The sequence below is a fragment of the Condylura cristata genome, unplaced genomic scaffold (genome assembly GCF_000260355.1).
Source record: "Condylura cristata isolate star-nosed mole 26May11 unplaced genomic scaffold, ConCri1.0 scaffold00032, whole genome shotgun sequence".
In the NCBI taxonomy this organism is placed as follows: domain Eukaryota; kingdom Metazoa; phylum Chordata; class Mammalia; order Eulipotyphla; family Talpidae; genus Condylura; species Condylura cristata.
The window spans coordinates 4260805-4273265 of NW_004567133.1; the positions used below are offsets into that span (position 1 = coordinate 4260805).

At 40.2% G+C, this 12461-nt stretch overlaps 1 protein-coding gene across 1 annotated transcript in view; it reads left to right on the plus strand.

The window, feature by feature from the left end:
* Nucleotides 1-5097: 5097 nt before the first annotated feature.
* The window catches only part of ARPC1A (actin related protein 2/3 complex, subunit 1A, 41kDa), a 26744-nt gene continuing 19380 nt past the window's right edge, over nucleotides 5098-12461 (plus strand). Inside the window, exons 1-2 of the mRNA XM_004691946.2 lie at nucleotides 5098-5221; nucleotides 9945-10037. Coding sequence (XP_004692003.1) covers nucleotides 9974-10037 — 64 coding nt within the window. The 5' untranslated portion in view covers nucleotides 5098-5221; nucleotides 9945-9973. The remainder of the gene's footprint in view (nucleotides 5222-9944; nucleotides 10038-12461) is intronic.

Consider the following 12461-nt stretch of genomic DNA (forward strand, 5'->3'; position numbering starts at 1 on the left):
ATTATTCTTATTTTCTGGATTCTTGATGTTCTGGCATCTCTAAGTAACTATTCCTCCCAGGGTTAACAAATGGCATTTACTGCCTATCCAAAATCCCAACTAATTCTCTAAGTTTATTAAAAGCCTTTCAAACACCTATAAAAACAATCCTCCAAACATTTCCACCTAATATAAAAAATCTAAACATTATTTACCAAATTATTTAATTCTTAATGAATACCACAGTGGTATCATTTGCAAGCCATATACAACAGTACACACTATTTTGGATAAGAATTAAAGATTCTTTCTAACCTGCAACAAATATGTACTATAGAGCAAAGAAACAACTGTGAAATGAGTTAGTGATATAAAACATTAAGCCAAAAAGCACACTCAGAAAGGAACATTTTAAATGAAATATTCAGTTTATCAGAAAATATAGTTCTATAACATAGAAGCACCTCTAATATAACCTCAAAATATATAAAGAGGGGCCTCTCTGGTGGCACAAGGGATTAAGTCTCAGCATTATGAAGCTACCTGAAGCCACTGTAGCATAAATTATATCCCCAGCCAGAGAAGTGACCCACATGGTGCAGCAGACCTCTCCTGGCCCACCTGCTGGTCTTCTCAGCAGTATATTTCAGTCAATCTACCTGTTCTGTTCCCCACTCTGTCACTGCTGAATCCTCTTACTTCCCTCACCTCTGGCCTGTATCCCCATTCTTATATGCATAAATAAATAAATATTTTTTAAAAGTTAAATACATACATATGACATAGTATGAGTAGACATAGACAAACCCACAAACATTGAGGAGATATAACACCTCTTTCTTAGTAACTGAACAAATACTTTGAAATGTCAAGCACTTCAGTCTATTTTAATCCTTAGAACAACCAGAAGAGGTGGGAACTATTATCTTCAACTTAGAGAAGTTGATTGACTTGCTCAAAGTTGCAGAGCCAGAATTTGAATTTAATTCTATTTCCAAAGTCAATGAACTCTCTTAAGCACTCATCATATTATCTTTTTATTAAAATAATCCAAGATTGCATAACCTGAGAAAATGTGTTAGGAAAAAATGTGTAACAAGGGGCGCTTGCCCCTGAGTGATTTACAGGTTAGTGGACTACAGATTTCACTTAACAAACAGGACAACACCTTATATTCACGTGCTTGTATTATCATGTGATATTTACATACTCCTTAGACTACCTTATCTCCCTAGCTATCCCATAAACCTGTACCATTCCCACACTATGGAAATGAACTAGTTGACCAAACTAGAGAGTAGAAAAGTCTGCTAACATTGTTCAATCCCTCTGCTATGAACTGTATAAGATTCTTTCTAAGGAAACTTTCCCTCTTGGGACCACACCCAGGATTAGGGTGCTATCTAAAATATAAAGATTAGTAGTGAAACAGCAATCCCTGAGAAAACTAGGTTGACATCATTGGTCCTCATCTTCACATTTAAGAACACAGGACACAACAGACGCATGATGAGAAACAACAACATGATCTATTCACAGAAGGAGTGAAAAAAAGGCAGTTAAAAAAAAAAGAAAGAAAATTTATAGGCTGGCATGAAGCCAGATGCCATCTATGTAACTCATATAGCATCCACTGCTCAGAGTCTGAGATCCAAGGTGAACATTGGCAAGGTGGTGGTTTCTCCCCCAGAAACCCCTCTCCACCAGCAGTCTAACTGCCAAAGCATCAGCAGCTTAACTGCCCAAAAGTCTCAGCTTCACCCCTATTCCCATCAGTACCCTATGAGGGGTAGAACTGGAAAGTTCCACTTTCTACTGTCTAGCTAGTTATAAACCCTATTCACTGGCTCAGATATTGTCCCTTACTGTTCCTCTTAAGAGTGGTATTAACGGAATAAGCATTTTTTGTTTGTTCTTTTGTTTACTTATAGCTTTATAAGCATTAACTCAGTATTTCCAAATCTTTGTGGTGAGTAGGTGGCATGTATTTACCCACGTAAAAGACAGAAATTGGGGTTTCCCTGGTGGCCTAGGGATTAAATCTCAGTGCTACCACAGCAATGTCCCACCATGGCAGCCTGAGTTTGATCTCAGTGAATGAGGGAATCAGTGAGTAAGTCAGGGAGGTGACCCACAATGGTGCAGCAGACCTCTCCTGTCTAGGCCACTGCTCCGCTCAGCAGTGTATTTCAGCAGATCTGCCTGTTCTACTCTCTGGAACTTGCTCTCCCACACCTCTGGCCCACACCCCAGTTCTTCAGAGTGATGCAAAAATAAATAAAATCTTTTTAAAAAAAAAAAAAAGACAGAAATAGATGTCAATTAACAGTATGTGTTCACTGTTGGTGGAACAAGAGCCAAGAACCAAGTTTCCTACTCTCCAAACCTACATTGCAGATTCTAAACCAAAACTCTCCTGAGGAGGGAATCTTCAGGTTTCTGCAAACATGAAATCTTTCCAGTATGATTGGTCCTGTTCCTGCTGTGTCTGACCAAGCCACACTTCAACTGGTAAGAATCTCTGTGTCCTTTGAAATTCCAGTTTCTGTCATTCATCCTTATTTCATTCCACAAACATTAACTTCCAGGTTCAAGACACTGTGCATTTCCTAATATTTAAAATTAATCGTGATACTTGCAAAACACAGCAGAAAAAAAAATTCTTAGACTTCTGGTTGGTGAAGAGAAGATGAGACTGACAGCGAATTGGCACTGGAGCTTTGATAGAGAGGGTAAGCATAGCAGGCACATTAATGGAGGTGTGAAGTTGTACTCCCCAAAATCATAGATATGTCAACAATTGGCATATTAATAAAATTTGAGAAAATAATTTGTAAACTGTCGCCAGTTTACAAAGGAAAGAACTGTCCTTTGTAAAGAGGTAGAAGATGGGGAAGGGGAATCTTACCCATGCTCCAGTAAATTGCACAAAATGTTGAACACAATACTTGGCACTTAGTGAGGACTCATTAAATATGATGGCTTTTGTTTGACCAAATTCCAAGTCAATACTATTCCACTGCCAATTGATAATAAATAAGGTATCATCCCATGGCAGTGTCCAAACACTCTCCTTTCCCCTTTTCCCATTTTTAAGTACCACATTTCCTGGTAATTTTTGGAAAAGCTGAGTCTTCATTTTGAATACTAGATCCGTGTCACTGGACAAGTTAAAAAAAACAAACACAAAAAAATCACTTACCGTCCTTAAAATTTCAATGGCTTATTCCAGGGTATGATGATAAAATGGAAAATGTTCTGAACTGTCATCAGAAGGCCCTGCCACTAACTTGTATCAAAAGCCTCAAGTCGTGAAGTTGATCCTGTTTTCTGTAACATAATAAAATGATTTCACTTAACCCCTCTGGAGCTAAGATTCTATCACCTGGAGTGACTCATAAAATAGGAAATGAAATCTACCAAGTGATAAGTGCTGCTTAAGCTAAAATAAAATTCTTTTCTGAGGCTAATTTCTTTCTTGTTATTTACTTAGAGTATGATAGTTTTGTTTTGAATGTGCTAATCTCCTCTACCAATGAATTTCCCACTCCTTCCAAGAAAGAACTGTCCTTTGTAAGAAGGTAGGATCTATATAAAACTCTTGGAAAAGAAATGGAAGTTAATAGTTCAACTGGCCTCAGACCCTAAGAGGAGTGGGGGAGGAAAAAAAAAAAGAAACTTGTCTAAACTTGTCTTTGAGACTTGCTTCTGCAGATACAACAAAACCTCCAGGTATATCAACCAACTGGGCACAGAGCTCCAAGGTTGGCAAGAGGGAAAACACTGTAAACAGAGGAGGAGTATACTGGCTACCCGCTGGCTGAAATTCAAAGTCCACCTAGCTGGGTAAAAGCCTCTTCACACTTTCAATAGAACTGCTCTATAAATAGCCAATGAATTTCAGCCCTATCCACATTTCTTTGATAATAACTTGCTTTTTGGTCAATAAGATTTAACTCCTTTCATCTCAACCCTGATCCCCAAAATCTATATATCCTCATTGTCTATCTAAATCCAAGAGACAGACGTGTGCTTAGTCTGTCTCCTTGTCTATCACTTTGAAAGCTGCTTTCTCTTCTCAAAACCTGATGTCATAATCTGATCTATGCACACTGGTGATCCCATTGCTCTATAACAGAATCTTGACCCTGGTTACCAACTTGGGATTGGTTCATAACATCATGGACTCTGGAGGCCCCCGTTTCCAAGCAGTGCTGTCCTTCCTTTGCCAAGTCTCCAAGAGGAGGTAATTAATTTTAAATGATTATTTCTCAATCTGCCCTCCACCTCCCTATGACCAAAGACTTTGCATCCATGGTACAAACTAAAACCATTATTTCCAGTGCATTCGCGCCTGGTGAACTGCAGAATTAACTAATCCGAGGAACATGGGCCTCTGACATGGGGACTGTCACAGGTGTACTTTAGTGAACATGTCAATCAAGCCTTGGGATCAAACTTGTAAAATACCTGCAAGTGATACCTCAGATGAGTATGGCTCCAACCTGTCTATGAGTTCTCGGTACAAGTCTAGCTGGAAATGGGGGCTCAGGGTATTTTATGGGAATAGCATCTGCACAGCAAGCACTACCTTGGCGTGATTGGAGGTAGTTACTGAGTTCCCCCAACTCCTCAGTCCCATGCATCATCTGGGGAGCAGTGAAGAAGAGGTTCTGACTCAAGATGGGTCAAAGGGCTTCTTCAGGTTTCCCACAGACAATTCTGACAGTTCTGACGGGGGGTGGGGGGGTTGCTCCAATACGAAAACTTGGTAGTTCCTCGAGTCCAAGTGGCTGGTAAATCCCCAATTCTGAGCATTTCATCTCCTGACAAAAATACTTGAGAAACTGCCAAGGCTCCACAGCTCCGCCCGAGAGGATAAGTTTTTCAAGAAAAAGGGCAAAACAACTCCGCATCTTCATCTTTTGCTAGCCTTCTTAAGATGCCTTTTCAGAAAGGCCCAGGGTTCAGAAGAGCGAGATTTAGGACAGCTGGCGCCGCTCGCCCGCCAGACCCCCAATAAGGCCACAGGTGCCCCGGACTCAGCGGCGCGCCCGAGCTCTGCGCGTGCGCGGACCGTGCGCGGCCGCGCTGCGCAGGCGCCCTGCCCATTTCCGGGATCTGTCAGCCGCTCCCTCTGGGCCTCAGTCCTCCGCCCGCGCGCGTCGGAGCCTGTTCGCGTCGACTGACCAGAGTCCGCGAATTATCCGCTCCGACCCGGTCCTAACGTCCCCCACCCCAGGTAAGGGGCAGCGGAGGCGAGCGTCTGACCCTGCCGACCTCCTCCGCCTGGGTCCCGCCGCGGACTCGAACCTGCGGGGTCGCTGAGGCGGGGGCTTAGGCCGCAGGGCGCGGAGGCTGAGGGGTGGGCCGATTCTCCCAGCCGGCCTCTGGAGGGGCGGGGACCCGGGTTCTCCTGCGTCTGGCAGACCACACAGTTCGCTGCGGCTTTATTTTGGAGCTTCAAGTCTTCCAGGGTCAGAATTAACGGCGCCTTCTCCTGTGCTTCCACAGCCCTAGTTGCACCTCTGTTGCGAGCTTTCCTCCCAGTCTGTAGCGCTGTGGCAAATGGTATCTCCCTCTCGTCGGGCGTCGCCGGGGACCGTTCATTTCTTTCTTGAGCGTCTAAGTAGGTTCCTGTTCACATGAGGCGCCTGTGGAATGTTGGCTCCGGTCGGGGCAAGCCTCATTTCTTCCGCGATCGAGGGACCCTCCATAACTCGCAGTCTTCCCCCGAGTTTTCTAAGAATCCGGGTTCGAGCGCTGCCCCAAGTCCCATTTGCTCCTCCCCATTCCTCGCTTTCCCGCGGTGCCTTTCACCTCCCAGCCCCGCAGTCGGATTGCCACCGCCTGGGTCAGTGACCCGGAGAAGGTTCTCTCCAGTGAGAACACTCTTCCGTGAGTTTATTTATGGAAATGGGTTAGAACAGCTCCTGACCCAGAGTAGGTGGTCAGATATTAGCTGTTACTGCTGCTTCTGGGTTTTCTCTGTGTGTGTGTCTTCCCACCCCCAAACTGGAGGACCCGAAAATTATCGGATTTGTTTCGGGCCCCAACCCAGTACTCACTGTACTGCTGGGAACATCGTGGGTAGGCGCTTAATAAATGTAGTTCAGAATCTGTGATTTTAAAGCCATCTGCTCTCATACTGCGGCTTGGAAACGACAACTTATTCTTGAAATCAGCTCAATTATCCTGGTTCTGCCTTTTGTCCATTTTATTGAACCCTTTTTGGTTTCACTGGGCCCGGGTTTTTCAGGTATCTAAAAAAAGAATAGCAGTCAGTAGGGTGTGTTTGCCCTGTCTGGCAGTGGGTGTGATCATGGCTGCTTCCTATCATAGAGTATTTCGAGACTTCCGATGTTAATTTATCTACTAATCACAACTAAAGGAGGGTAGCATCTTGGAAAATCCAAACCCCTGCTTGTAGGGAGAGTGGCAGTTTTTTGACGTAGTTAGTTAATGCTGTGCTGAAACAATTTTATGCATAGAAGTTTAAATGGTCTTGTGAGGTTGGTGCCTGGAACTGAAACTTGGGGAGGGTGTGGTGACCTTGTTGGAATACCTGATATTGCAGGGCTGGGTAATGAGAACAATTAGAAGCTGGATGAATCACAGGCTTGACAACTGATCCTAAACAGTAAACTGAAATTCCCACTTGGGTAAATACTTTCAAGTTCCAGGGCCAAGAATTAATATGTAGATGTTTTCAAGTTCACAGGATATAACTGGGGAATATTTCTAGGAATGATTCAAAACTTTAGATCAAGGAAGATAGGGAACAAACTTACTGAGCCTCTTTTTTGATCCAGGATTTCACATTTTAATCTCATTTAATCCTCTACCAACAACCTTGGGGTGTCAGTGATATATCACATATTCATTTTATAGATGAGTTAAATGAGACTTAGAGATATTGGGTACTTTTCCCAGGGTTTCTTGTATGTGTTAAGGCCACGATTCAAACTCAGGTCCTTTTGGCTCCACACCCCAAGACTAATCACATATCAAAATGACGCTTATTCAGTGAAAGGGAAAGAAAGGAGGTGAGGGTGAAAGGAGACCCGGGAATCATAATATACTGTAAATCATCATCTCAGTCATTGCAGTGAATAACAATTAAAGATCATCAGGGGAAGCTTGTTAACTTTAATATCATCACCTTTATTATCTCTCCTCTTTTCTCCTCTCTCCATTAATACAAAGTTTTTCAGATTAATATTGATCCTGTGACAAAAGGTAGCTTTTTGTTAGTGCAAATTCAAACTATTATTATGTGAAAATAAGTTGTATTTGCAGGTACGTTATAGATTTGACAAACATGAATGCTTTCATCTATAGACTTAAAATAGACATAATTATAAAAGAAGTATAGGTGTGTGTGTCCAAATATGGAAACTGAATGACACAACAAAATTATAAATGCAATTTTAGAAGCATTTATGCCAATATGTGAATATTTGCCTCTTTTGAAGACTTTTCTACATTGCTTGTAAAATTAATTGAAGAATGAGAAAGCCTTTGTCTGCAGCTGTTCCTTATTAACTGTACATGAAATGTGTGCTTTTACTCATGTAAATATCCACATTAAATTATTAATTTCCAGTCCAAATTTGTTTAACAAGTGAGCCTATAAAATGTAGCATTTGGGGGAAAAAAAAGTAGCATTTGGGCTAAGTTGCCATTAATTAAGGGATATTTATTTTGAGTAACCATGATTAAAATCTGTTAGGATGGTTAAGCATCTGATACCAGAGATAAAAGGTATTTATGCAGTTTACTTTAAAAAAAAAAAAAGGCAATCTCATTTGAATTCTTTTTTTTTTAAGATTTATTTATTTATTCATATAGAATTGGGGTACAGGCCAGAGATGCAGAGGGTGAGAGGATTCACCAGGGACAGAGTGGGGAGCAGAACAGAAAGATCAACGAAGTACACTGCTGAGGGGAGCAGCGGGCTGGTCAGGAGAGGAAGTGGCTTAAGCTTCTTGGTGCAGTGCTTTAACCCGCCAAGCTACCAGGGAGGGCCCCTCATTTGAATTCATTTAAAAAAACTCTAATTTCCAGTCAGAAGCTTTTCCTTTATTTGTGAGTTGGAATTTGTTTTCTAGAGCACATGAAGGAAAAAAGTAATCTAACTCCACTCTTAAAGAATGTGAAACACATTTTTCTGCCAGTTAAAGATGGATTTATTTATGTATTTATTTATTTATGCATGCATGCATAAATACAAGTACGTCTGGAGTACAAGCCAGAGGTACTAGGGTAAGAGGATTCACCAGACACAGAGTGGGGAGCAGAACAGTTGGATACTGAAATACACTGCTGAGGGGAGCATTGGCAAGACAGGAGAGATCTGCTTCTCTATATGGGTCAGCTCCCTGGCAAGGGATCTAACTTGGATAGCTTCATAGTGCTATGACTTAACCCCTTGCATCCCAGGGAGGCCCCCAAAATGCCCAGAATTGGGATTACTGGATTATATGGTAACTCTATTTTCAATTTTTTAAGGAATCTCCATATTATTTTTCATAATGGCTGTAGCAGTTTACATTCCTACCAACAGTAAAAGTTCCTTTTTCTTCACATGCTCACCAACATTATTCAACTTTTTGATAATAGCTGTTCTAACCAAAATGAGGTGAAAATTTCATTGTGATTTTGCTTTGCATTTCCCTAGTGACAACCATGTAGAGCGTCTTTTCATGAGTCTCGCTAATCTCTTTTTTTGTAAAATGTCTATTTAATTCTCAATTAGTTTTTTGTTTGTTTTTAAATTGTATACGTTTATGTAGTTTGAATATGAACCCCTTGTCTAATATATGGTTTGCAAATATCTTCTCATTCATAGGCTGCCTTTTTGTTTTATCTATGATTTCTTTAGCTGTGCATAGCTTTTTAGTTTGATGTAGTCCTGTTTATTTTCTCTTTTGTTTCTCTTGATGCAGTCCCGTTTATTTTCTCTTTTGTTTCTCTTGTTAGAGATGAATCCTCAAAGACACATCAGAGAACTTTTTACTTCTTTTTGTCTGTGCATTCTATGGTTTCAGGTCTGACTTTTAATCTTTGAGCCATTTTGAGTTGACTTTATTATATGTTGTAAGAGAGCACTCTATTTCATTCTTTTACATGTGCCTGCTCAGTTTTCACAGCACTACTTATTAAGAGACTTTTCTGAGCCCTCCCTAATGGGTTAAAATGCAGCACTATGAAGCTATCTGCAGCTGCTTAAACTCAAGTTCTATCCCGGCCATGGCCCAGGAGGTGACCTACATGGTGTAGCAGACTTCTCCTGTCTCCCCTGCTGCTCCCCTCAGCATTGTACTTTATCATTCTGCCTGTTCTGCTCCCCACTCTTTTCTCTGGTGAATCTTCTCATTGCCCCTGCACTTCTGGTCTGTACCTCAGTTCTGTATGCATAAATAAATAAATCTTTAAAAAAATAAATAACAAGACTTTACTTTCTCCATTGTAGAAGACTTGTTATAAATCAGTTGCCCATATACATATGGTTTTATTTAAGGGCTCTTGAATTCTATTCCATTGGTCATTATGCCCATTGTTAATTCCATTGCCATACTGCCTTGATTACTGTTGCTTTGTAGTGTGTTGGAAGAAAGGGAACATAGCTCTATTCTTTTTTTCTTTCAATGTTGCTTTGGTTATTCAAGGTTTTTGTGGGTCCATACAGATTTTAGAATTTTTTTGTTCTAGTTCTGTGAAAAGTGGCATTGGGAACATAACAGAGATTGTATTGATTCTGTATAATGCTTTAGGTAGAATAGCTATTTTGACAATATTCGTATCCATGAGCATAATGTCTTTCCACTTCTTTACAACAGTGATCCCTTTTTAATGGGAAAATGTTTTATTTATCCCTGACCCCCTTCATCCCCTGATATTTTAAAAGTTGGTTGCTTGCATTTTAAATGCTTTTTTTTTTTTTTTGCTGTTGCTCATTACAGTTCTCTGTTCTTTGAAAACACTAAGGAGAATGTCTCTGCATCAATTTTTACTAGAGCCAATCACCTGTCATGCCTGGAACAGGGACCGCACTCGTAAGTATGCTATTAACTTTGCTGTTTTATTTTGGCACCTTTGATACATTTCAGATTTAGGCACCTTAAGAGATATATTTCATTGTTATTTGTGAAGACATCATGATTATATATGAAAAGACATAGAGATTCAGAAGGAAAGTTGTCAGCTCTTTAGTTTATAGATAGAGAAACCAAAGCCTAGAATGTTGGGAGGATTTTGCAGTGATTATACACCAGGTTAGTGTCAGAGCCATTGCTAGCACCTAAGCCTTCTGGGTCCATATCTACTCCTTTTTCCATGGTACTACTTAGTGAACAGTTTATATCAGAGATACTATTCATTGATCTAATGGCTATGGAATGAATGTGTAGTATCACTATACTCATCCAGCATTTCTTTAGTCAGAATGCTAGAAATTAGCAATAAGCTGTTATAGAAACATAGTTTGCTCTTGAGGTACTGAGAGCAATATTGTTATTTGTAGTAATTTTGCATTTCTAGTTTTCTAGCTCAGATGGAAACATATCTTAGAAATAGGCACTGTACAGCAAACAAAGTAATTTGATGAGTCAAAAACCTAAAAAATAAATCTGAAAAAGGCAACAGAAGGCGTGTCCATGAGTTACAGGTTAAAATATTTTCACTGTCTTCTCTTAAATAACAGCTTTGTTGAGATACAAGTCAGTAACATAAAATTTACCATTTTGAAGCACACACTTACCCCAGTTCTTGTATGCATAAATAAATATTTTCTAAAAACTTAAAAATAAAGCACACAGGGCCCTCCCTGGTGGCGCAGCGGGTTAAAGCACAGCACTAAGAAGCTAAAGCCACTTCAGCATGAGTTCAATCCCCGCCTGCCCCAGAGGTGACCACATGGCGCAGCAGACCTCTCCTGACACGCCCGCTGCTCCACACAGCAGTGTACTTCGTTGACCTGCCTGTTCTGCTCCTCACTGTGTCTCTGGTGAATCCTCTCACCCTCTGCATTTCTGGATTGTACCCCAGTTCTGTATGAATAAATAAATAAATCTTTAATAAAATAAAATAAAGCATACAATTTGTTGGCTTTATTCAGAGTTCTGTTACAATCATCTGATTTCAGAGTGTTTCATCACTCCAAAATGAAACTCTATACCCATAAGCAGTTATTTTCACTTTCCTCAAAACTTCAGCTGTAGACAACCATCAGTCTACTTTCTGTCTCCGTGGATTTCCTTAGTCTGGACTTTGTATACAAATGAAATCATACATTATGAGGTTTTTTTTGCCTCTGGCTTCTTTCCCTGAGCATGATGTGTTCAGGGTTTATCCATGTTGTAGCATGTATCAGTACTTCACTGCTTTTTAATGACTGAATAATGTTATACAGACATACCATATTTTGTTTATTCATCAGCCAGTGGACTTTTGGGTTGTTTTGATTTGGGGCTGTTATGAATAATAATGCTGTGAACATTCATACACAAGTTTTTATGTGGACATGTTTTCTATTCTCTTGAGTATATTACTTGGAATTGAAGTTGGATCGTAGAACTTTGTTGAACATTTTGAAGAACTGCCAGGCTGTTTTCTAAAGTGACTGTTAAATTTTACATTCTCACTAGTAGTGTGTGAGAATGCCAGTTTCACCACATTTTCATCAAAACTTGTTTGTTGGGGGACATTCCTGATGGCCTAGGGGTTAAGTCTGAGCTCTAATCACCTGTGATGGCTTGAGTTTGATCCCTGGCCAATAAGCTGACCCCGATGGTACAGCAGACCTCTCCTGTCTCAAAACCCTTTTTGATAAAATAAAACTTGTTATTGTATGTCTTTCTGATTATAGCCATCCTAGTGAATATAAAGTAGTAGTGCTTCTAGTTTTGATTTTAATTCTCTGATGACTAATGATAATGAGCATTTTAGCACATGCTTACTAGTTACTTGTGTGTATCTTCTTTTGAAAAATGTCTATTCAGATCCTTTACCTACTTTTTTAAATAATAGTTTATTTTTACATCATTTTGTGCCTTTTTCCATCTTAGTTATAATCCCCATTGGGCTTTCCATCACCATATCACCTGTGTGCCATCAGCATAGTCTAGTGCACTTCCATCCCCCACCCGCACTCCCCATTTTTTATCCCATTCCCCACTCCACCCCCATAAAATATTTATTATTATTATTATTATTATTATTATTTTCTCACCTGTTCTGTTATACTCCACTATGAGTGAAACTATCCGGTATTTTTCTTTCTGGCTTATTTCACTAAGCATGATCCCTTCCAGCTCCATCCATATTGCTGCAAAAGGCATGTGTTTATCTCCTTTGGAGAATTTTTTAGATTTATTTATTTATGCATACAGAACTGGGGTACAGGCCAGAGATGCAGGGGCTGTGAGAGTATTCACCAGAGACAGAGTTGGGAGCAGAACAGGCAGATTGACAAAGTACAC